This window comes from Arvicanthis niloticus, chromosome 3, assembly GCF_011762505.2.
Source record: "Arvicanthis niloticus isolate mArvNil1 chromosome 3, mArvNil1.pat.X, whole genome shotgun sequence".
Taxonomy (NCBI): Eukaryota; Metazoa; Chordata; class Mammalia; order Rodentia; family Muridae; genus Arvicanthis; species Arvicanthis niloticus.
Window position 1 is genome coordinate 41,228,203 of NC_047660.1, and position 25,598 is coordinate 41,253,800.

Sequence of the window (25,598 nt, forward strand, 5' to 3'; positions counted from 1 at the left end):
AGAAAATGACCCGAATACCTGCTAAGTGGCATACACAGAAGAAGGCGGAGCTGTGGATAAGTACTTACTCCTGTGCCAGAAAACAGAGAATTCAGGAATTCCCAGCCTTAATATCTTCAACTATGAAAAGTTCCTATTTTAACCACACAAGGTCTGAGAAATGCACCACAACAGGATTCTTCCAACAGTTTAATAATAAACTAATATAACTTCCTAGAGTCCAACATCCCAGTCTTTGTATGGTAATATTACATGGGTTTTGTATTCCATCCCAGCAAACCCTAAAGGTTTCATTCAATTTGAAAAAGAACAATTCCTTCACTGGACAGCACCAAATTCTTTACAATAGCATCTACTGTTTAAAACACCAGAGCTAAGTTTTATGTGAACCATTTTTGTGTGAATAAAGGACTTATTAACTCCTGCTTTCAGACTGTCAATTAAAAATTCAGAATACACTTTAATTTTAAAAGTCCTAGTGTATCTAGCATTATAATATTAAATTTCTAACAGCAATTTTATCTTGCAGAAAGGAAGGTGAAAATGTGAAGTACATTCCTTGGTTACCATGGTTATGCAAGTAAAAGCACACCAATGGGTTTTTCATATTAGCACAATTATTAGTACCCTTAACTGTTTAAAATATGAAAGATCTCATGAGACATGAACAAAAATAATGTTTCTTTTCTTCCTCTTAAAGAATTACTTCATATGAATATATATGCCCTGCCAGGAGAAAAGCCTAGAGATGATGTCTTAATAAATTGTTAATTAATTTTTTATTCATTTCTCAAGGATTTAAGTATCTATTATCTGTCAGGTTCCAGTTAAAAAGTCAGAGTAGAAGACTGAACAAGTTCCAGACTTAGAGAGTTCAAGTACTAATTGGGGAGCTAAAAATAAGCTGCAAGCAACTGTGATAGGTCAGTATCTTGAGTATTTCTAGTGTCACGAAAGCAGACTGGGAGGTACCTGTAACTTCTGCTTAGAGGACCGAGATAGTGACCTAGCAGAATAGGGGCCCAGAGGAACAAGCTGATGGAGAGAAAGCACATTTTAGGCATTTCTAAAGAAGAGGCATTTTAGAGTGTGCTAAAGCTAAAATAGCACCAAGCTAAGTGTGAGCAGAGCTGAGGGGCTTCAGCAGAGGCTGAGGAAATGAGGTTGGCAAAGCAGAGGAGTCACAGAACAGACAGCACAGTAAGCATGTCCTCAGTCTACAGACAAAGGCAATGGATCCCTCAGGCAGAGTGAATAACAAGAAGTCTGGAAATTCACCGAGAAAGATCACTCCATGGACAATATGGAAGGTTCATTTATTCTTTGTTCTATCAGATATCTGCTAAATACCTACTTTATTGCAAGCAAAGATCCTGATTCTACAGATCCACAAAGAATGAAACAAATGAAAACCCAAGGGACAGACAATAGAATGTACCTAAAGCATGTCTATCATGCCTAAGATCATAAGCCCTATGGAGAGTCTTGAAGCAAGAGGAGAAGACACAAAAGAAATGGCAAGGAAAATGCCTCTGAATCACACTGACTTGGAAAAGAATGATTGGAAATGTGACATCTTAGCAAATCTAATGGGGCAAGAGAACAGTCCTAAAGCCACGGAGGAGAGGAAAACACAGAGATAGATGCTCCAAGCCCAGCACTAGTTGGAATGTCCAAGAACAGGGAAGACTGCCTGCTAGTGCCATTTCATATGCCAGAAGGAGCTCTGAACACTGTGTGGGAAGAAAAGCCATCAACAGTCCCTCTGGCTGTGACCCCTGAAAGCTTTAATACACAGCCTGGTAAGACACGCCCAATGATGCAGCAGTAGCATGACTATTATGGGATAGCCAGCTGTGTTGTAACTGGACTTAAGTCCTGTTCCACAGGGGAACTCAGACCTGGTACTGTAGTGTGGACCAGAACTCAGGCTGTGAAGGTCACAGTCTCTACTACTACTGTTTTGTTAGGAGGATATAATGTCAACCTGGCTTCTAAATATGTATTCTTATATCCACAGACTAGTGGAAACCTCACCCTAATCACAGAAATTTCTTCATGTTGTGGATGGGGGTTAATATAGAAACTCACAACTGTTCAAAGTGTGGAATCGGTAACTGCAGTGTGCAGCCCTAAATGAATGCATCTAATCTCTGTCTCTCTGTCCCTCTCTGTCTCTGTCTGTCTGTCTCTGTCTGTCTGTCCCTCTCCCCCTCTCTGTCTCTGTCTGTCTGTCTCTGTCTGTGTCTCTCTGTCTCTCTCTCTGTCTGTCTCTGTGTGTCTCTCTCTGTCTCTCTGTCTGTCTGTCTCTCTGTCTCTGTCTCTCTCTGTCTCTCTGTCTCTGTCTCTCTCTGTCTCTCTCTGTCTCTCTCTGTCTCTCTCTCTGTCTCTCTCTCTCTCTCTCTCCAAGGCTCAGGGTATAAGAGAGGACAGTAGGGTTCCAAGAGGCAGAAATAGATGAAGGCTGCAGCCAGCAAACAGAAACAGCGTCCTCTAGGTGTGAAGGGCCACTGCATTCTGAAAGTCACAGCAGCTGTGGCTGTCAGCAAACCCCCACAAGATCAAGATCAAGCCAGGCAACACTCAAGCATAAAGAGGGAAGGGACTCAGGAGGAGCCAGCCCAGCTGAAGAGCTGTTGGCAACTGACAGCCACTTGAGGAGAAAGAAATTAAATCTTTTCTTCAATGGTGGAGCCCATGGTAGGTTGCCCATACCCCAGTGGGTGGCGCCCTAAAGCCATGTGCACATGGGCACCATTAACTGGATGCAGTGGGTTATAGGGGGGAGGGGGAGAGGAGGAAAACATTACAGTGACAATGACATGAAGTTGGGATGGGGACTGGGGTACAGGGAGAGGAGGAGAGGGCAGTGGGGTGGATATAATCTAAATACACTGTACTCAGATAAGAAATAACCTAAGAATACATTTTAAAACTTAGTAACAGCAGCAAAAATAACAAAGCTGGAAAGAGGAAAAATGAGGTGAGGTCCCAGAGGTAATTAGTAGGAAAACTGTGGTAATTGGATCTCTCTCTCTCTCTCTCTCTCTCTCTCTCTCTCTCTCTCTCTCTCTCTCGTTCAGGAATGTTACTTTTTATGTCAAAGATATCTTTGAAGATGAGATTGAGATTTTTTTAAAGGACATTATCAACATTATCTTAGATTAATTTGGTGACTCCTCAAATGCAATCTCATGCAACTCTCTGTAAGGAGGCAGAAGAAACTCAATCCAGATACAGCAAAGGTGATGGGAATATAGAGGAAGGCTTGCACAATGCGACCACAGATCGAGGAATGCTCGCAGCAGTCTCCCCAAGGGAGAAGGAACTAAGAATTCTCCTGGGAGCCTCCCCAGTCTGCAGCTTTGCTGACACTTCCATTTTGGCTGATTTCAAAATCTTTTGTCCAGACCAAAACTGTCTTTATCATGACACAATTTGTTAAAATACTAATAGCAATTTGTTAAGCTTTTCTTGAAAACTAGCAGAAAGCTGTGCAGTTAGAGTTACTGGTGAAGGGTCAATAAAGAGAAAGTAATATTCCAGGACAAACTTTGTGAAAATCTGATACAAGGACAATTGCTGACTGCAGATAACAGCAGATTCAACCTCATGGTCACTGGAGAGACCTGCTTTCAGAATAAGTGACTGTATCAGAAAAGCACCAACCAGGAGATATCAAGGCTTCAAATTTACGCAATTCAGCAGATTAAATCAGGAACATGAACAGAGTTAAAGATAGTTATTTAAGAGATAGTTATATATGTTAAATTTATAATGAACCTAAAGTATAAGTTTGACAATCAAAGAAACTATTATTTTTAAGCAATTACTAAGCAAATTTTTTAAACATATGCATTTATGTTTAATCATTATACTTGTCTTTTGAGGTTCTTGTCCCATTTTACAGATAAAAATAAAGATGGAATTATTGCCCTTGGGTGAGCAAGATGGCTCAGTGGGTAAAGGTGCCTGCGATGAAGCCTTACATCTCTGAGCTGGAGTGAGCTCTGATCCCACATGGTGGGAAGAAAGACATGATTCCTCAAGTTGTCCTCGGATCCATATATGCACACACATATACAACTAACTAATTTTTTTATAGAGAATAATTGTCTTTTTCCTGAAATAAAAATATGAACAGTCTGTCAGCAAAAATAAATTAGAAGCTAAAGATGACGAAGGCCTAGGCAACAGCTTAAGAATAGAGGTGCTCCTCAGCAAACAGGACGGAGGGGTAGAGCAGAGCCGCAGAACCTCACTGACGCCTCTGAAGTGACGTCATCCTCCATGGCTGAGTCAGGAAGGGTACAATGCTCAGGGCAGTGGTATGAGGGTTACACTACTGCACAAGGCAAAGCACAGCATATGGGGCAAGAGCAGCAGCTAAAGACTGAGCAGGTCAGCCACAGGAAAGGAGCAGAGAGAGCCCAGACTTACTGTGGGATCCTGGGTCTCCCTGAGTTTGTGAGTAACTGACAGCAATTTCTCCAGCGCTTCCTGAGGTACATTTGGAACCTATTTTATGAGGGAAGTAAGGAAAAGTAGAAAGAAATGAGGACATTCAGCAAATAATGCCAGAAGAATATTTTTGGATAGATAGTCTCTGAGTATTGGGTCAACATTGAAGTCATGAAGTTACCACTTCATTTTGTTCAGCAAATACCTGAGGCCTGGCATTCTTTAAAACAGCCAGGCAAATAAAACCAAGCCACCCTTCTCTGCATGCAACCAGATCACAGACAGGAAGCTGGCATCTAGCATACTGGTGAACACCAGCTCCTGTTTTGTAAGCTTCAGTATGATTCTTCAGAGCCAAGTTGGGTACTTTCTTACTGAAATCAAACTCAAACAGTAGAATGTTAATTCATACGCATCATTTAATTTTGGTGTAATGTATATATTATATGCCTACATCCAAATTACTAGGTGGCCCAAAAGGATTTCTGTGTTCAAAATGAATGTTCAAGATATTTATCTTTCTACTTAACTATCAACATAGTTGCTGGGTATGGTGCCTAATAATACTTGGGAGGCTGAGGCAGGACTTTTGCCAAGAGTTCAAATCCAGTATGGCCATGTTCAACTCAATGAACTCTGAAGAATATTTGCACAAATAACACATATTTCTTTTAATTATAAAAACTTTAATGCAGATAAATAACTTTAATAAATGTAAATAATTTCTACTTAAGCAATAATATGTTAATATTTTTAATTTAAAAGAGTAAGAAAGATATTAGTGGCATCATATAATCATTTTTGAAAATATACTGATTCCAACTTTCTTTAGCCATTTAAGTAACTAGAATTTAAAAAATCCTAATTCTATTTTAATACCTTACATTTCTTATTTTAAAAATAAATCCTGTAGTGTAGAGCATAAAATTATTCTCACTCTCAGATGAAGAAACCATGGCTAATCTACCTGAGCTCTGAAGCCGATAGTAACAGTAAAAATCCGGCATTTAGAACTAAAGTGTTGAGCCTTAAAGACTATGCCTTCATTCATAACTGTGCTCACACAGACCCCAAATCAAACAATAATTCTAGTATTTTAAGCAATGTAAAATGTTAATTAGTAATAATACAGAATAGCACAGTCAAACAGAACTTTCTATGATGTTGGGAAATGTATTTTTTCTTTGCTACCTAATACATTAGATAGATGAGTCTCAAGTGGCTACTTGATGTATGTGGAGAAACTGAAATTTGCAATGTTTTATTTAACCCCACTAAACAGTACTCTTCCAGAGCTCCCAAAGAGCTAAACGCAATGTTTGGCTATGGTGGACATGGAAATCATGGATCTCACAGAAGCTCCAGAGCTGCAGGGAGCACTCAGGTAACTGGAGGTTACAGTCTGCAGGGATCTGGCAGCTTCAATGAGAGCAGCCCCAGCCCCAGCCTAGAGCAGGCCTCACTCTTACCATCTCCTTTATCACTTGGACCTCTTCACTTTTCACAAGTGGCTTCATGTGATGGAAAAAGAACATGGTTAAGAATTCTGGTCCCAGCCATTGCTGTGTTGTGCTTCCAACAACTGGGGGCTCTGCCAACGCAATGATTCTGAAGGAGGGGTGGATAGGAAAAATGGACCTAAAAGAAAGAAGGAGAAAAACAAAGCATAACTGTTTACAATAGAAACCGGGACATGAGGCATGAAGCTTAGCTTAGTTATCCAAAGAAAGGGCTTTGGGAAAAAAAGTCCTAAGATTTCAAGAATAAGAGACTGAAATAATTACTGCTAAGTGTACAGTGTGTGCTCATGAAGCCCTAGCCCTCCCAGTGACTGCTCCAAAATCCCTTGAAATTCAACCACACCAAGTTTACACTCATTACATAGATCCCCCTTGTTTAAAGAGTCACTTAAAGCCTTGTCAAAATCTGCTTTTCAAGGAGACCACGCTGTATGAACCAGAGAAACTAACAGGCATCATTTGGGGTGGGGAAATATTTTAAAATACAGTCATTTAAGTCAGGCATATGGGGTCACATTAAATTTACAATTAGGTCAGCAAGAGAGTAGTAATTAAAAAGGTAAAGAAAGCTGAAGGCATTTGTCATTGATACAAACATATTAAAATTTTAAAATTGATTTAACAAATCTCTGCTAGGAAATCTGTGGAAACATGTCAATATCCAAGGACACAGAGAGAAAAAAGGATGATACTTCTCCTGGGCAGTGAAGTGTCTGAGTGACTGTGGGAAGTCAGAAAATAAGTTCCCCGCATTATGGTCCATACAGGTAGATGGGACTCTTGGGATTTTGTTTTTAATCAATCCTACTAAGAATAGCCAGTAACAAAACATTTTTTTAGAGGATAATATAGTTCTTGCTGAGAAAAATAGCTAAAAGTTCAGATGCTTGCTAAGATTTTGAGGAAAACAAAAATACAGCTATGAAATTGGCATTGTACCATTGGCAATTGCAGAACCTAAGAGTTACAGGATAAGGAGGCTGAAGCATTGAGAGGTGGGTGTGTGTGAAATTAAAACTTTGAAGAGTTCAGAGGAGAGAAAGTGGCAACTAGACAGTAGGTAGCTCTAAGTCCTGACTGCATAAGAGAAAGAAGCAACTTTGGAAATTACCATCCTAAAGATGTAAGATTGAGTGAATTATTAGAAGTTAATAGATATTTCACTTCACTGAACTTTTAAAAAGAAGACATATGTACACGTGTGTGTGTGTGTGTGTTCTAGAAGAGTCTGGAATGATGTATCAAAAGACGTTGTTCTGGGAAAGCAGAGAAAGAATACAACACAGACTCGGCCCTCATGTCCCCAGGAGTCTGAGTTGTTGAACATTCATACCACAGCAGACACCACATGTGGAATCCTTAGAAAAGACAGGTTACCACAGTTCTCCTTCAGCTAAGGTGATTGCTAACTACAGAGGACTTCCTGGAGATGTCTTCAATTACACATGCCAGATTCACCCTGATCCTTCTGACTCGACTCCTAGATGGGGCTAGGCAGAAGGTAGGGCAAAGAGCATGGTTTGGCTGCAGAAAATTAAAGTTTCAGATACAATTTCTCACTTAAGATGATGAGGGACAGCAAATTAGGAATAAAAATTAAAATCCAACAGACAAGCCAAAGGGAAAGCCTAGTGAGTACTCTCACACCAAGGAGCAGGCAGCGTTGCAGAGCTAAGCTGCGCAGTTAGCAGAAGAACAACTGAACCAAGGGAAGCTGGGGGTTGAGTGTAGACATGGAGGCGGCCCTTGCCTGGAACATCCACTGTCCGAACTTGCTTTTTACTATTGCTTCTCACAAGCACTGGAGGGAGGGAGCTGACGACCTAGAGGGGACCAATCCTGATACGACTTATGTGCTGGGCCGAAAGGTACATGCTGATGATAAAAACAGCCCTCCAAACCACTGAATAACAGGATGAGGAGGACCTTTTAGTTTTCTAGGGTCTCCATGAAGGCTTCCTAGTATACAAATAGTTATACAGGGAGTCATTTCCTGATCCTAAGTTTCCTAACTCCACAAATTAGAGAGAAGAATCTGTCAGTGTGCATCAGCAGCCCCTGGGGTGGTAACCCCGAGGCTGAAGGACTGAAGCGGTGCTTCTTTACCAAAAGTACATAAACAAAGACTATACATATATAATATCGAGATTAGGTCTAACTTTGTTAAAACTTAATAGTGACAACAAAAACAAATAAAATGAAAGCTGTGGCTTTTCCTTGAGATAAACATGAATCATTTCCTAAGGATTAAAGATGTTAGTAGCTAAAAATGTATTTTTTAACTATTTGAAGACTACTGGGGTTTAATATGTTTGTGGGTATGAGTTAAGTTTGAGAATGTAAAGTCTTTTCTCGTGTTCTTCATTTTAATGGAATGAAGCAAGCCGTGGTAGCACATGCGCTGATCCCAGCTCTCTGGAGACAGAGGCAAAGCAGATCTCTGCTGTTCAAGGCCAGCCTGTTATACAAAATGAGTTCCAGGGCAACCAGGGCTACAAACAGAAGCCCTGTCTCAGAAACCAAAAATAAACATAATCAAAATAAAATAAAATGGGATGAACACAAACCAGTGCAACATGGGTGATTTCAAAGGAACTGAGTAGAAAAGCTAGCAAAACAGAGTGCATCGTGTGTTGTGTGATTCTGACTATAAAAGAAACAAGCTGTACATAATGACGAAAAGAGGAAGGTGAGGATAGGAGGGCCACCTTAACAAGGGTACAAAGGTGTTTCAAGAAATAAATCTGCTCATTCTCTTGGTTGTGGTAATGAATTCATAAGCATGTAAAAATGATCAAATGGGATATGATAAATATGCAGTGCCACAGATCAATCACACCTAAACAAAGCTCTTTCCTAATAAAGTAAGACTTCAATAAGCCCCAGTCTTTTGAAGGGAATTATACTACCTCTTTGTTGAAAACGTATTTAAATAACTTGAAAGAGTGATACAGAAGGTTTCTATAACGACATAGATCGTGGGCTGCAACAGAAGTTTAAAATTGGCCTCTTATGGCATAATACTAATGTTCCCGTCAAAACCAACAAGTTACACAGATGTGAGCACAGGCTACAAGTTCCGTTCTTTCTATGCAAGGACTGCACTGCATGGAGACATTCCTAATGCATATCATACAGGAGCTGAGCACTGATTGAAGCAAGGAAATACATAACAGGTAAGTTAGTGGGTGTTGCTGCATCTAATCACCATGATCAAAAGGCTCCTTTCTAAGCTCTTTAGAAACAAGAACAGTTAGTGGTAAAGGATAAGAACTAAAAATATTCTCCTGCTGAAAAACTAGTCTCAACCTGGTCTTGAATGAGTCTATGCGAGAAGCTGTATTCCCTGGATCAAAAGATGAACAGAATGCACAATAAAAAGTAATTACACCTCACTGCTCCTTGACCATAAAAATGTTCAGGATTACTTTCAAAAAGTCAGAATTTCCTTAAAGCTTCTGTTTCTGAACCAAACACATAAAATCTGGGACCTCCCTCAAATTTGTTGATTTCTTTTATGAACTAATTGTTTAAAAACACTCTGCAGCTTCTAGGAAGATCAGAAAGAATGTTCATATTGTACCCAGTTCTAACACAGTAAGAATAAAGGGCTGCCTGCAGAATGCACTCTATTAAGAACTGTAAATGTTGTTATGATTCATCATTAATTAATAAAGACTGAGAGATTCTGAACTATTTTCAACATTCAATAACAGCCAATGAAAACAAAATATTAACTAAAAATAAAAACTAGAAGGGCATATCTAAGGATACGCAGGTACAGGTCACAAATCTGTATTGCTTCTCTGCAGACTCCAGAAAGAACAGACACTAGAGTAAATACTCCCTCTTTCCAAAAAGTTTCTGCAAAGGGACTTAATTAAAGAAAGTAGTTCTATTTTGGTCCATATTTCCCACAGAGAAGAAGGTGTGGTTGGTGTCTGGTGTACTGGGCCATCACACTATTTTTAATAGCTGTGACCATGCTCTCTCGGTATGACAATACAAGAAAATTTTAACGTTTCTAAAGGTGGTTAGGCATATGACTGCCTGAGGAAAATGTAAAACCCCAAATCTGGACATGACCAAGTTAATGACCTTCAGAAGAGCCAGTAAACAATGAGGAAGACAAGTATTATTTTGAAACTGGGTTTATGCTATGAAGTTGGAAGGGTTGGGAGCCCACAGCCACCACTGTTAATTCTGGGACCCTAGGCTGCTATCAAGGTATCAAGGTACATCAAGGTAGTCCTAGTAAACAGACTTATAGCCTAAAAGGTCAGCAGTCACGTTTCCTTGGCCGTCTAAAGTCTATCTCAGCTTAAGAGAATTCACTCGTTCAAAAACATTTACTGGAGCTGGAGACAGATCAGCAGTTACACACACTTATTGCTCATGCAAAGGACCTACATAGTGTCTCATAACCATCTAACTTCAGTTCCAGGGGATCTGGTGGCCTCTTCTGATGGACACCAGGCACTCATGTGGTACACATTCATATAGGTAACACATGTAACTAACACACATATAACTAACATATATAACACACATAAAAAATAAACCAATCAATCAAAAACAAAGCATTCACTAAGTAGTCTACTATAAGCCTTGGATTGTGATGTTAGAAACAAATGAATGCAAGACAGAAGACAGATTCCTGACAAGAGTCAAGTCCCAGAAACTATGTATTTCCTAAAGGCCAACTCCACCCTTGCCCTTCATATGTGGGACACTATTATCCTTGATAAAAACAACTGGAAATCTGCTATTGACAGCCAAAGAAATCTTTCCCCCCCCAAAAAAACAAACAAACAAACAAACAAACAAACAAAAAACAAGTATAAAAACTGCTCCTTTCTGTAAGCAGAAACATGAATCTGCATTTTTCAGAACTGGTTGAAAGGCAAAGATGCTCTTAGGTCTCCTTTACTGTCGAATCATCCACCTCCAGCACAGCCGGGGGCTTTACAGCCCCTCCTTAGGAGGCCCTACTCCCAGCACTGGTAGACATTGAACCCTGTTCCTAAGAGATAGATTTATCTATGTGCAAGACTGTAGGAGCTATTCCATTTGCAGCTACAATGAGATACAACCTCTGACCATCCGTCCAAAATCTGTCCTTTTAAACAACAAAACCTCCCTTGCCAATTCTGCAATTTTTTTAATCTCCCAGAAGGAAATAAGGCATAAACAAAAACAAAAAGTAAGTTTATATAAATGCTACAAAGTAACAGCTTTGTGACCTTCAGTCATCTAAACTAATGGTCAGGTAATTTGGGTCATGAACTTGTACTTTGCATGCTATTGCCCAGAGTGGCACTGTACATGTGGACAACACAAAGGATCAACTCATGTTAGATAATGAGTTATAAGAAAGCTAGAGAAGACAAAGAGGCTAGGCATATATCTTCATTTAGCTTTTGCTAGCCTGAATAGACCTTAGAACCTTAGGAATTATAACTATAATCATCAAACATTTGTTGTTAGTAAGCCTTACTTTTCATACACAAGAATTGAATCCAAATTCCTTTGGATCTGACAAGAAATATTTTAATGAATTCATTTTATTTTATTGTTATCCCTGGCCAGGAGAGGACGTCAGATCCCCTAAAACTGGAGTTATACATGGTTGTAAGCCAAGCAAACTCAGGCCCTCTGTAAGAACATTGTACATGTTAACTGCTGAGCCATCTTTGCAGTCCCTCAATAGGTTGAAGGATTTTAGACAAAGAAAAGATCATTGTTAGAACATCTTGCTTCTGAAAATTTAATGAAGACACAATAAAAGGATGACTAAACGTAAAAGAGAGAAAAAGTAGCAGTTCTGAGTAGGAGTTTCAACCTACATCTACATAAGGAAAAGTAGAGAGAAAGGGACCATGGGAAACAAGGGAGATCTAGTCTACAGTGGCTCAGGAGCTACAACCTAAAATGAGTCCAGGATGTACCACACAAGGAATATGAAGCTGATAGAACATGGCATCACGAATCAGGTGTGTCTGAGGAGATGAAATTTCACCAAGAGAGAAGCAACATGTGCACAGAAGAGAGCCACTTCCCCTCAGTGTTGTCACATCACAGGCTTGCCCTCTCGTTCGATGGGGCTGTTTACATACAGTGCTATCTTTCCTATGCAGGTAATTACTAGCCTTAGGGAAGACAGGATGGGTGTAAGAGAGAAATCTATCTTAGTGTACCGAGTAACACTGCTGCAGTCTCTACTGTCTTGACAAAATTAAAGTTCAACAAAATTCCCAACAAATATAATAATGCCGAAAGAATAAGGGGATGGAGATAAAGTGTGTACACTGGGCAGAGAGTGGACAAAGGCTAGCGCCCTCACTTCATGTGCAGGATCTACAGGTAATTCTTCACACCGGCACGTCAAGAAACGCTTAGAAAGAATGTTGCTTGGTGATGTGAGACAAATGGCAGAAGAACCTGCTAAGTATTAGGAGTGAAAGCCTCTCTGAATGGAAAGAGGGACATGAGAGGCAATCATGAAACTTTGGACAAAGGAATGGTATTTTCATAAAATGCTTTGAAAGTTCTATCTGGCTTAAGAAATCCTGGAACTTTTTCCTAGGTCTGTGAGGAAAAGTAAGTATTGATATCACCACCCTCCACTGTCTCAGCATGAAGCTGGGAGCTGGAGATGAGCAGGTGTGCACTTATGGGGAGGGAGGACTAATGACCTCTCTGAGCCAAACCCTCCACATGACGCTAAAGGAGTTCCTGCCAGTGTTTTTATTTGTAAAACTTTGTATGACTATTAGAGAGAGCATAGGTACTTTCCACAAAAGAGGGGACTGTCACTTCCTGGATATTTGGTGGAAATACAGAACTCCAACATCCTAAGGAAAACTGCCAGGCCAGCTCAGGAGCTGTTGCTCAGTTGCTGTGACTCATCTTTCTGAAAATCTGTGTTCTTCCCTGGCCATGATTCCCATGCAAATAAAGTACAAGCACTGAGTGCACAGATGGGGGAGCATGAGAGGGGTGAACTAGCCATTTCCAACCTACAGCAGTTTGATAGGTACACCTCAAAAAGCACTTCTGAAATTCAGTGTTATTCTTGAGTAAGCCAGGTAACAAGAAGTTGACACTTCCTTTCCAAGGCAAAAATAAAATGTGCGTTCAATAGCTAAGACACTTCACTGGTTTGGGAGGCTTCTCTTGTTTTTAGTATGGGAAAGGTAAAGCTTTGGCTGCTCCAGGTCAGAGGATGTAAGAAAGACCTTGTCATCTCTGTCACTGTTTCCCCTCCCACAGTGCACCAATCTCCAAATATGTGAAGACCCACAGAAGGTACTGACATGCGGGCAACAACAGAGAAGAGTGACATGCAGTTGAAAAATATTTTCTTCAAATGTAAAGACCTATACACAAACATTCACAGACTTCATTCAGATTTCCCCAAGTGTTAAGATTTATCAGTTTATACTCTTGCTCACACTGGCAATTCCTGTGCCATTTGGCATGCTTATTTTACTGACACATTCACAAGTTTATCTATCTCTTCTATCTCAACAAGCAGCTCATGCAAACACAAGGCTTCCTTTCATAATCATAATATCATTATGATATTAACAAAATTAATATTAATTAAATGATAGTAGGGAATATATCTACAGTACATATTTAATCATTTTTCATTTGGGGTATAGGAAGGTTGTGCCTGTGTTGTGTACTGTGTATGTGTACTTGTTATTACATGTACATGTGTGTGCCTGAGTTGTATACTCTGTGTGTGTGCACACACTTGTTAGTATAGGCACATGTGTGTGCCTGTGTTGTGTACTGTGCTTGTTAGCACAGGTGCATTGTGAGCCTGTGTTGTGTACTGTGTACTTGTTAGCACAGGTGCACTGTGAGCCTGTGTTGTGTACTGTGTGTGCGTGCTTGTTAGCACAGGTGCACTGTGAGCCTGTGTTGTGTACTGTGTACTTGTTAGCACAGGTGCACTGTGTGCCTGTGTTGTGTACTGTGTCTGTGTCTTGTTAGCACAGGTGCACTGTGAGCCTGTGTTGTGTACTGTGTCTGTGTCTTGTTAGCACAGGTGCACTGTGAGCCTGTGTTGTGTACTGTGTACTTGTTAGCACAGGTGCACTGTGAGCCTGTGTTGTGTACTGTGTCTGTGTCTTGTTAGCATAGGTGCACTGTGTGCCTGTGTTGTGTACTGTGTACTTGTTAGCACAGGTGCACTGTGAGCCTGTGTTGTGTACTGTGTCTGTGTCTTGTTAGCACAGGTGCACTGTGAGCCTGTGTTGTGTACTGTGTCTGTGTCTTGTTAGCACAGGTGCACTGTGAGCCTGTGTTGTGTACTGTGTCTGTGTCTTGTTAGCACAGGTGCACTGTGAGCCTGTGTTGTGTACTGTGTACTTGTTAGCACAGGTGCACTGTGAGCCTGTGTTGTGTACTGTGTACTTGTTAGCACAGGTGCATGTATAAGAGCAGAGGTAGTTAACTTTCCTCAGCTGACTGCTCCCTTCTTTATTTTGTTATATTTTTTGACACAATGTCTTGCTATAGGCCTGACTGCCTTGGACCTCACTATGAAAACCAAGGTTGGCCTCCAGCTCAGAGAGGTCTATCTACAGCTGTGTCCCTGGCACACCTGCACCCTGGCTTCTACCTTCCTTGTTGAGACAGGATCTCTAACCGAACCCGAAACTTTATCTACTTGGCTAAGGTAGTCAGCCAATTAGTTTCAAAGATCTGCCTGTCTTGGTTAAACTTCTGCCTCATGTCAGATTTACAGTCCCTATATACACATACCTGGCTTTTTATGAGTTTTGGGGATCCAAACATAAGTCAAGCCTGTGTAGACAGTACCATAACTTCTGAGCCATTTTCCCAGCTCTAATCTTTTCTATTTTTGTTTTGTAAATGTTTCCATGTTGTTTCCTGCTACAGAGTCAAATCGAACCTTGGCCATTGCATTTAACTGTTATATCTAGGGAAAGAGTGTAAGGAAGCTGGGAGTGGGGGTGGGGGTCAAAGATGTCTCGGGGACACCCATAGTTACGCCCATGACTTCCCAGTAAAGCTAGCTTAGCTTCTTAATACAGTTGAGGCTAAGAAGACAGCAGAGCTTGAATAGAACAAGGCTATCCCATCCACAGGACACCAAACTAAGTCATTCAGTTATTGCTTTGTTTGACTCTAGCTTAGCTAAAAATAAGGAATGTTACTTTCAACTTAGCAGTAAGTTAACGATAACAATAATGTACTCAAGGGCTGGCCAGATGGCTCCAAGGGTAAAGGTGTTTGCTGCCAAGCCTCAGGAGGACTTTGATCCCTCCGATCTAACTAGAGGAAGAAGACAGAAGATTTCCTCAAGTTGTCCTCTGACTTCTGTATGTGAGTTGTAGTGTGTGTACCTACACATCCATGCACATACAATAAACAAACATTAAAACCACAAACTGAAAATACTGTACTCCAATGACCTCTTTTGTAGCTGCTCGTCCGTCAGTTGTAGCTTCTCCTTCAAGCACAGGTACCTGTCTTCCCTCAGTAGCCGAGATCCATCATACAGGCTGAGCTCCCGGTCATGGAGTAGTCTGATGGGAAACAAGCTCATCAGTGATGTTAGGAGAGGCAGCATCACTCAGTCACCATGTCACCATGCCTATCACTGCTGGCAGGCATGCCTGACAGTGTCTGAGCTGTGCTTTTCACAGCTGTAACTTAGTCGGTGTCATTATGCACTATCCTTGGCAGACATGCTGCACTCTGCAGAGGAGCAGTCCCAAACGCCAGAGATGGGGATGAAGGAGAAGAAACATGAAGAAGGGAAGGAGAAGGTGGGAGACAAAAAGAAACAGCTGAATGAGCGTCTCAGGTCAACCATGGGGCGTCCAATCATGTGTAAGCCAGTTAACACACACTCCTGAATCCAATGCAACTTTTAAAGGGAAAGTATTATTAAAATATTTCTACATGGCAGCCCTGAAGCAACTAGCTTCCCATACTATGTAAGACTCTACTGCTAGGTCTACAAAGGTCAGAGGGGGAAGACTAATACAGAAGCTATGAGCACAGGCAGTGCAGTCTGGAGGACCTGGGTTCAAGTCCAACTTGCTCAACAATCAGAGAAGGGAGAACCATTCCATTTATTTAAATTTTACTATAAAATTAAGGCAAAAATAATTAAGACAACAATGCCAACCTCATATACTTGGTGTGAAAATTGAACAAGTAATTTAAAATAGATGCTTAACATCATTGCTCAGTCTTGACTGTAAGTTAGGATGTCTAGGCAGCATTTTAAAAAGCCCATGTTCAAAACTCTGGCCTGGATCAAAGATTTCAAGAGCTGGGAGGGACAGAGGCCCGGCACTGTCCTTTTAAAGCTCCATCCTGCAGGTGGCTGGAGGCTGACACTGGGCCTCTGGTTTAGCACAGCACAGGCTCCTTGTTGCTGTTGCTGCTCTTTTGTCCTTGGTCAGACACCTGAGAGACAGCCAACAAGAGAGGGCTGAGTCTTTTCTTATTCTGTATCCACATTTATCTGTTTGGCAGAGAATATTAAATTATAAGTCTACGAAACGTGGTAAATCACCAAGCCTTCGTGATGACTATTTTTAAACCCACACAGACCGAGTCAAGATGGATACAACACATTTGGGGTCTTTCGTTCCACTCAGTGTCTGCATCCTGTCAGCGATAAAAACTGTGGTTAGCTGGTTGAAGAAATGGCTTATTTCATTTATTTGACACTTCCCAGTAAGTCAGACTAAAAAGTCATGTAGCAGAAAAGGAATGAAAGGCATCAGTAACCTCTGAAATGACACAGGCCAGGAAGATTTTCCACAGAAATTACACAGAGACTCTTCCAACACTAAATTCTGGAAGGCTGGAATTTTTTAAATGTGTGGGTAACTGTTTCTCACTCAAAATAAGAAAATGATGGTTACAGAAATGGTCACATATGTGCCAACTGAGTGAAATAAGCAAATAAATATACATTTTTCTATTAAATCTTTCTTTTCTCTCAAAAAATTAAATAGTAAAAAAGTATTCCAACGAGCTTAGCTCCAGTATAGTCTGGGATGTGTGGTTGTTGCACACACTGATCTATGTCCGTAAACCTCTTGGAACCACGGCCGGCAGGCTTTCATCCTTCAGCTCTTACTCAGCAAATTCTGCCACAGATGTGGGATTTGGGTTCCGATAGGCATGTATTTATAACCAAATGTTAATAATATTGTATTCAACTTGCTAATATTTTCTTCAACTTCAATATAGAATTGTAAATTCCTCAGGACCTGAAAACTCAGCTTTTGGGTTGGCATGGAGACTGTCTGATGCAAACCTTTGCAGTACAGCCAGCGTGCCAGCATTGACGCGGTGGATGCCGTCCAACAGGACCAGCTTGCCTTCCCGAGCAGCGCTCACGAGGGGTGAGGAGCGCCAGGCAGTGTCGCCGCTGGGGAGCGTGTACCGCTGCTGTAGCAGGTCCCGTGCTGTCATATCCTAAAACCAGGCACCAGCAAAGAATATGCAGTTAGTGTTGAAGACCTATGCAATGCTTACTTACTCTTGTAGACACTTCTCTGCACACATTTGTTTTTGCACAGCACATTTCAAATAACAAACAAAAAGTCTTCTCAAATCCAAAGAGAAATACCACCAGAAAGCTTTAGGTATTTTTCCCCTTATTACATATTTGCTCGATGCAAGAATAAGGGTTGCCTCTTTCTCCTTTTATTTAGTACTTCCTTCCTCTTTCAAAAGGATGACGGCAGTAATTCCTACCACACTTTAATGGAATCAAACTCCATCACTGGACTCCCAGAGGGACCACAGGGTGGGTGTTCTCTTTCACACTGAGAAGCCGTGCACTCAGAGATGACTACTCTATCAAGAATGTATGTTTCCTTTTGAAAAGCCCTCCTTGACCCCTTGGATTTACAGAGGCTAATCATGAAGGAAGGCAGGTGAAGTGTGGGGACCGAGAGACAACAGCACAACACCCCAAAGGCAAATTAAGGGGCCCACACATCACACAACGGCACTGACACAGTGCAGCAAAGTCAAGCCAGCCAGTGAGAGCTGCACTGTGTAAAGTGACAGTAGAACGACACTGCCTTAGCAGGAGCAGGGTGTCCTTCTCTGTGCTCATGTTGGGAAGGATGTCTCAGCAGTTTCAGATGTGCTTTGTACTGTTGTATCAAACAACATGAAACCTTTACCATCACCTTTATTCAAACTGTGATACTCTTTTGTAAGTTCTGTTGTAAACACTCCTAGTTTAAAGCAGAAAAGTAATATTTAAAACAACAACAATCTCACTAAAACCAAAATTAAGATGTGAATCTTTATTTCTTCCAATGGTTTCCCTATCAAAAAAGTACTGAGTTCAACACTTCCTGACCTGGTCACAGGACACAGAGAAATCAAGCTGGCACTGGGCTGAAGTTTCATCCCTGTAGCTCCTGGATGCCACACTACTGACTACAGCAAGATGTGGCACTGGTGCAGCACTGGCAGGTATGTCATGGAGGCAAACACCACCTTTCTTTTTTCTTTTTTTTCTTTTTGGATTTGGGGCCTGTTACCCAGAAGGTAATTCACAGCTGTGGCTGAAACCCTGGAAGGTCACAGACCCTAGTGAAGAAACTTTTCTGTTGTTTACCTTAATGGATGTGATTTGCCCATCAAACTGCCTCCTAAGTAAGAATGCTTATGCCCAGAGCAGTGAATCTGAGCCTTGATCACAGAAGCTTCTTGTTAGCAGTGCTCAATGGTGACTGCAGACTCAGAACTGTTTGAAGCATTGAGAATAAGTGAATATTGAGTGCTCAGTCATAAGCAGAATTCCTTCAAGAAAGAAGGAATACTGCAGAAGGAGGAAGAGAAAAACATGTTCAGGGCAGTGGGAGAAAAGAGGTGTGGAATGCTAACTTCCACATGTGTCATTGCTGTGATTGTCTGCAAAAATCTATACAATATAGGCCCATCAACATCTCATTATGAGGGAGGAAGTCTCATGGGGTTCCATCCCTCCCTGATGATATGGATACTGGCTGACAGAGGTAGAAACATTTTCTTCAGTGGCATAGCCATGGATAACATGCCCATACTCCTGTATAAAACCACATGACATTCATTTGGGTCATTCCCTCACCCCCAAGTAAGAGAGAAAAAAGTGGAAGGGAAGCTAGTTAGTAAGATGAACTCAATCAGCATAGGTCAGAAGAGGACAACACAGGCTAACAAGGCCAATGTGATCAAGTGAATTATTGTTGTATAATGCACTATTACATGTGATAGTCAAATAAAAAATAGATCAATACAACTACCACTAAAAGATAATGACTTCAGAAACAAAAGTATGATTATATTAAATTAAGAGGAAATTTTTTCTAGATTTATATATTTTATGTGTATGAGTGTTTTGTCTGCATGTATGTATGTATGTGTAGCACATGTGTGCCTGGTGCCTCCATAGCTCAGAAGAAGACATCAGATTCCCTGGAACTGGAATCATCGGTAATTATATGGGTACTGGGTCCTCTATAATACTGACAAGTGTTCTTAACCACTGAGCCATCTTTCCAGCACCATGAAGACATTCTTAAACATAACATTCAAATCCGGCCAAGCTCCATAACTGTAAAATGCTGTTTTGAACATGGTATCAACAATTGGCCTTACTCTTTGTGGTGGTTAAACCAAGAATGACCTTTGTAGGCTCATATATCTGAATGCTTGGTTTCCCACTGGCAGTACTGTTTAGAGAGGATTAGGAGGTGTGGTCATGTTGGAGGTGGTATGTCACTGAGAGTGAACATGGAGGTTTCAAAAGCCTGAACCCTTTCCAGTTTGTGTTCCTTCTCCCTGCCTGCCCACCCAGCCCCATGCCTCATCTGTAGATCAGATGCAAGCTCTCGGCTACTGCTCCGGCACCATGCTTGTGGCTATTCTCCCTGCCATGCTGCTCACCGAGTTCACCCTTGAAGCTATAAGGAAGCCCCTAATTAATTCTTTTATAAGTTGCTTTGGTCATGGTTCTGTAATTGCAATATAAAAGTAAATAGGCCACACTTTAATAGTGGTCCCCTAACCCCTTTCATTTCTTTTTTGACAAAATAAAATTCAGTAAGATAAAACACAAACCATCACATCAAGACTGGGCAAGGCAACCTAATAGAAGGGAAAGAGCCCCAAGTACAGCACATGAATTAGAGACTTGTTCACACACTCAGAAGTCCCGAATAAATTCTAATCTGAAAGCTATGGAATGCTCTCAGAGGACCTGGTGCAGGCTCTTGCCATCCCTGTGAGTCAGTGAACCTTGCTCAGTTGATTCAGAGGGCCTTGTTCTCCTTGTCCTCCAACCCTTCTGCATCTTACACTACTACTTCTGCATCGTCTTCCAAGGAATTCTCTGAGCTCTGAGGGGAGATCAGCACTTTTCAATTCAAGTGTTAATTTAAAGTTTTATATAAGCCATATGAACAGTGTCATTTCCTACTGTCATGGACAGCTAACCACAGCCAACACTAAACTTAGCCATCATCAGTGAGATGGTGCATGGTAGGGTAGGGACTCTCCCCTGGGGGGGGGGGCTACTGAGTGCTAAGTTGTTCTTGTGTAAGAACAGTTTATAAACAAAAGTGGATCAGTAGATCATTTTCATATTCAAGTTATTTTAAAAGTCAAACGTGAGTATATACACATATAAAATACATACATTTGTAAAATAGTTTAAAATACTAGACCAAGTTAACTTAAAATTCTCAACACTAACTATTCCAGATAAAATATTCACTACAGAGTTACATCACATATTGTCCCAGAGATGTAAAATAAACACATGTCTTGGCACAGTGATTCAAAATTCAGGTTATGTTTCAGAAATAGCTGGAGAAATTCTGAGACAGCACATAAGTGTAAGCTCTATCTTTCTGAAGTCAGATTGAGTAGCTCTAACCTCCCTGTTTTTATTAACATTTGTAGCCGTGCTATGTGTCCTAGGCAACACAATCTTTTATTAATATGAACCTGAGGTTCATTTATTTACACCCCTCCTTATTCTAATAGTACTTACAAAGTTGTATAAGGACAAACAAAATGTGCAACAGAGTACCATAAGCAAGGAGGAGGGGGAAATGGGTACCTCATGTCCTTTTGGCACCCACTGCCTGGCTGGAAGTCTACCTGCTAGGAAGTGGGGTGCTGCCCTGCATGCAGGAAGTCTGCATGCAGGACCTCAGCACTGTCTGGGCTGGGAGAGCCTGCCTTAAAGATGGAAAATTTCAACAACAAAGAAACAAACAACATTAAAAATGCACTCCTACTGGATTTAGAGAGGTGGTAGCAGGAAGGAAGCAGCATGACATCACGTTCACAAAACAAATGAATGGATGCTGACTGAAAATTCTAGGTCCACACTGAAAACTGGTAACACAACTGGCCCAATTCAGCTCTAATCTTGCTCTTTTTTTTTTTTCTTTCCAAAAACTGAGACAAGGAATATTCTGCCTCTGGTCTAAGAAGCTCAGCATCCCAGAAAGTTGTTTTGCTGGGGGTTTACTACTTTGTTCTGTCAGAAGAAGTAATTCTTCACTCTAGACCCAGCATATCCTGAATCACAACTTGGTACATAATATTAAACCACTCCATAGGTCTTCATCTAAAAGTACTTTATTATCAAGTTACTTCACACAGTCTACGATGCCCACCTCACTGAGTTAATAATCATTAAGGGATAAGAGAGGGGACAGTACAATGTACTGTCCATTTCTAACCTGGCAGCTGGTGAGCCCTTTATAGTGGCTGGAGCAAAACTGAATAATTATTTGTTACTATATAACCAAACAAGTTGTAACAGATCAATATTAATCCATGCTATTACTGCAAACCACATCTACAGACCAGAAATAACTTTCCTTTATTTAGTCTTCAAAACAAAGAATGAATGGCATTTTATAGACTAGCCCAGTTCATCTGATCACCTCAACTTTCTGTATACCTTCATGAAAGCCATTCATTTCTAGTTTATTGTATATTAATTTTAAAAACTCCATTGAGGAAAAAGTATTCCCTTTAATATGTTGTAGGTAAAAAATGGCTGGGGAGCCCCATGTTAGGCGCCAGCTGTAGGTAAAAAGCTGCTGGGGTACACCCCATAAAACCCAGGGCGGACCTGAGTTAAATAGGGAGGGGAAGAGGGGGGAGGGGCTGGGGAGGAATGCTTAATTGACTCCACCCTCTGGCCTTCAGGTATCTCATTAGTATGTAAATCTCTCTAGGCCCTAGGCCTGCTTATCATGCCCTCCACCTGAGTATGTGACTGAAGGGTGCCAGTTGAATGGAGATCAGACCTCGTGTGAGGCCCAACAATATGTGTTGTTGACTCATAAGTAACTCTCTGTACTGAAAGACAAAAGTCTAGCCATTCACGGAAATAGTTGGCTTCATTTGCATACCACAGTTAATATCAGAAGTTACAGTCAGCTGTGTGTGTTATTTCCAGTTGCATTAAAGTTCAAGGGAAGCAAACTAAACATCCATAGAACTGGACCTGACCAAGTGCAGTCAATGGCAAAACCTGAATGGTTAAGGATAAGAGTTAACTTCAGGTAAAGTACTCATTGGTAAAACATGCAATTTAATTTAATTTAATTTAATTTAATTTAATAATTTAATTTCAGTGTGGTTTCTTTTAACATCTTGTTTGTTATTTTTTTAAAAAAAGATTTATTCATTTATGTATTCATGTATATGAGTGCTTTGTCTGCATGTATGTCTGTACACCAAAAAAGGGCATTAGATCCCATTATAGATGGTTGGAAACCACCATGTGGGTACAGGGAATCAAGCCCAGGTCCTCTGCAAGAACACCAAGTGATCTTAAGTGCTAAGTTATCTCTCCAGCCCCTCAAGTGTTTTCATATATAACCTACTTGGCTTTTAATTCCCTGTAATTGTTCTAATATTTTTATTTAACATATACATATGTAGGTACAGAGATTCATGTGTACATGTGTGTCTTAGTTAGGGCTTCCATTGCTGTGAAGACACACCATGACCAAGGCAATGCTTGTAGAGGACATTTAACTGGGGCTGGCTTACTGGTTGTTCAGAGGTTCTGTCCATTAACACAAAGACAGAAATCATGGCAGCATCCAGGTAGGCATGGTCCTGGGGAAGTTGAGAGTTCTACATCTTGTTCCGAAGGATAACAGAAGACTGGTGCCTTCCAGGCAGCTATGAGTAAGGTCTCAAAGCCTACCCCCACAGCGACACACTTTCTCCAACAAGGCCACACCTCCCAAAAGTGCCACTCCTTGGGGTCAAGCATATTCAACCTAGCACAATGTGAGTATATATATTTTTTATTCTTCTACCTATATACATGTCAGTAAATTGAAAAATGAAGACTTCTTAACCCTGCTTCTTAGGGCATCTTGGAAGCACATTAATTAATGTTAACACCAATGAATGCCATTTTTGCATATTATTTTTCTCTCCCCTGAAACCTTTGAACTTTTGAGAATAAAAATAGCACTAATCATGCCATAGAGCCTGACTGTTTTCTTTTCTGCATTTCTTCAAAAGCTTTAAAGGACATGAAACCTAGCTCATTTAAAAGCTTCCACCATCTAAGTTCAACACAGCTCCTCCATTCTAATTCCATGAAAACACCCATACCATCTCCTAAGATCTGGTGTCCTATTGAACTATGCTTTTGAAGCAGAAAAGACCTGCCAGAAACAAAGTGCATCTTAATAAGAAGGTTAGCTGTATTATATGCATCCGAGAATATAGATTTGAACTCTAAAGCAAAAACATGCTTCAGATATTTTGGGGATATTTGTATCTAAGCTAATTTTTCCAACATATTCTTAAGAGATCCAGAAATCAGTAAGATAACCATGGCTATTTACAAAGCAGCTGGAATTAGGTTAGAATTAGTTTCAAGTTATAATGTCATTATAAAGAAAACTGTCTGTGTATTTTTGGTGTATAAAGGAGAGTTAACTATCTCTCTTTAAATATAAATACTGACGTTGACATCAGAACTACAATTTTATACTATAATGCATATATAAATAAGTAAAATGACTTTGGTAAAAAGTAGTGTACATACAAAGTACATACAGAATATGACCTCACTCAGTTTAAAATGGTACCTTAGTCAGGCAGGGCAACAGAGTCTCACTATGCAGTTGACATGGACTATGATTATGCAGACCAGGCTGGATTATAAAACTCAGGCTGGTCTTGAACTCAGATCAGAGGTCCTCCTGCCTCTGCCTCCCAAGTGCTGAAATTACATGTGTGCACCAACACATATGACCCTAAAACAATACATATTTTACCACATATATGAACTCACAAAACATATAGAAAATATTTAAATTGACTTTAGAATATTTGTCCAACACACTAAAGATTAAATGCAAGCAAGTAAAAAAATTAGTCACAGGGCCATGAAACTAAAAAAAAAGTATACAAAATGTATATTGCAAGAACAATTCAATTTGAATGTAAACTCTGTAATATCCAACATAAAGAGTCATAAGATGTGTGTGGTGACACACTGACACCTGTGATTCCAGGTGGTAGACAAAAGAATCTAGAGTGAGAGATTAGCCAGGGCTATGCACGAGAATCTTGTAGAGAAAAAAAGAAAGAGAAAGGCATACCACAACAAAGGCAGCAACAGATCTCCATAGAAGAGACTTCAAGAGCTGGTCTCCTTGAACCAACCCACAGGCAGACTTCAGAGGAAGAGCCACCAACTACACATGTCCTAGGCTCACTTCACATGCCAAACCCCCAATTTCTTTAAAAATCACAAAGTAGTGTCTATGATGTTAACTGCTTCATTTAAAAAATGGCCTCAATTACATCTGCTTGCCACTGCTGTAAAGTATCTTTAAATACACAAATGAAATATAACCATCCTCGGTGACTAAGAACACTTTCAGCTTTTCCAGAAAATTCAGATTAAGTTCTCAGCAATTACACAGCTGCTCTCAACTACTTATACCTCCAGTTCCATAGGTCTGATGCTGTGTCTGGTCACCATAGGCAACAGGCAAGCACATGGTACACTCACATACATGAAAGTAAACACTCTTACACATAAAATACAAATACATAAATCTTGCCTTAGTTTAAAACAGAATGTCTTAGTTAAAGAGAGAATATCTCTAAGTAGATACTACTCTTTATCACTTAAAATATTAACAGTGGGCATGTGTTATTTCTTATTTTGGTAAGTATTATAAGTAAATGCTACCAACTATTTTGGTTTTTGAAAGAAACTGGCTATAATTCTGTAAGCTAAGTCTACCAAATATGTAGCTATAGATAGGTAAGAGATATAAACATATATAGATAGATAGAAATACAGAGGTAGATATAGATGATATACAGAGGTACCTATAGATGCAGACACAGATATATAGACAAATATGGATGATATAGATAGATTCAGATATATAGAGTTACAGATATAGACATGAACACAAATATAGATCCTATTGGTCACTAAGAAACTCTAGGATTTCAGTGAATAAAGGCATACATTAAGATTAGCAGATAATTTAAACCTCCAACTCCTCAATAGGGATTATGTCCCTATCAATGAGA

The 25,598-nt window shown here is 40.3% G+C and overlaps 1 protein-coding gene across 2 annotated transcripts in view; it reads right to left on the bottom strand.

Annotated features, from left to right (window-relative positions):
* Vwa8 (von Willebrand factor A domain containing 8) overlaps positions 1-25,598 on the bottom strand; it is a 320,110-nt gene that overhangs the window by 187,010 nt on the left and 107,502 nt on the right. For both annotated transcript variants that reach the window (XM_034497994.2, XM_076930688.1), the window contains 4 exons: positions 17,302-17,462; positions 15,434-15,547; positions 5,931-6,099; positions 4,441-4,518 (listed from right to left, as the gene is read on the bottom strand). In XM_034497994.2, coding sequence (XP_034353885.1) covers positions 4,441-4,518; positions 5,931-6,099; positions 15,434-15,547; positions 17,302-17,462 — 522 coding nt within the window. The remainder of the gene's footprint in view (positions 1-4,440; positions 4,519-5,930; positions 6,100-15,433; positions 15,548-17,301; positions 17,463-25,598) is intronic.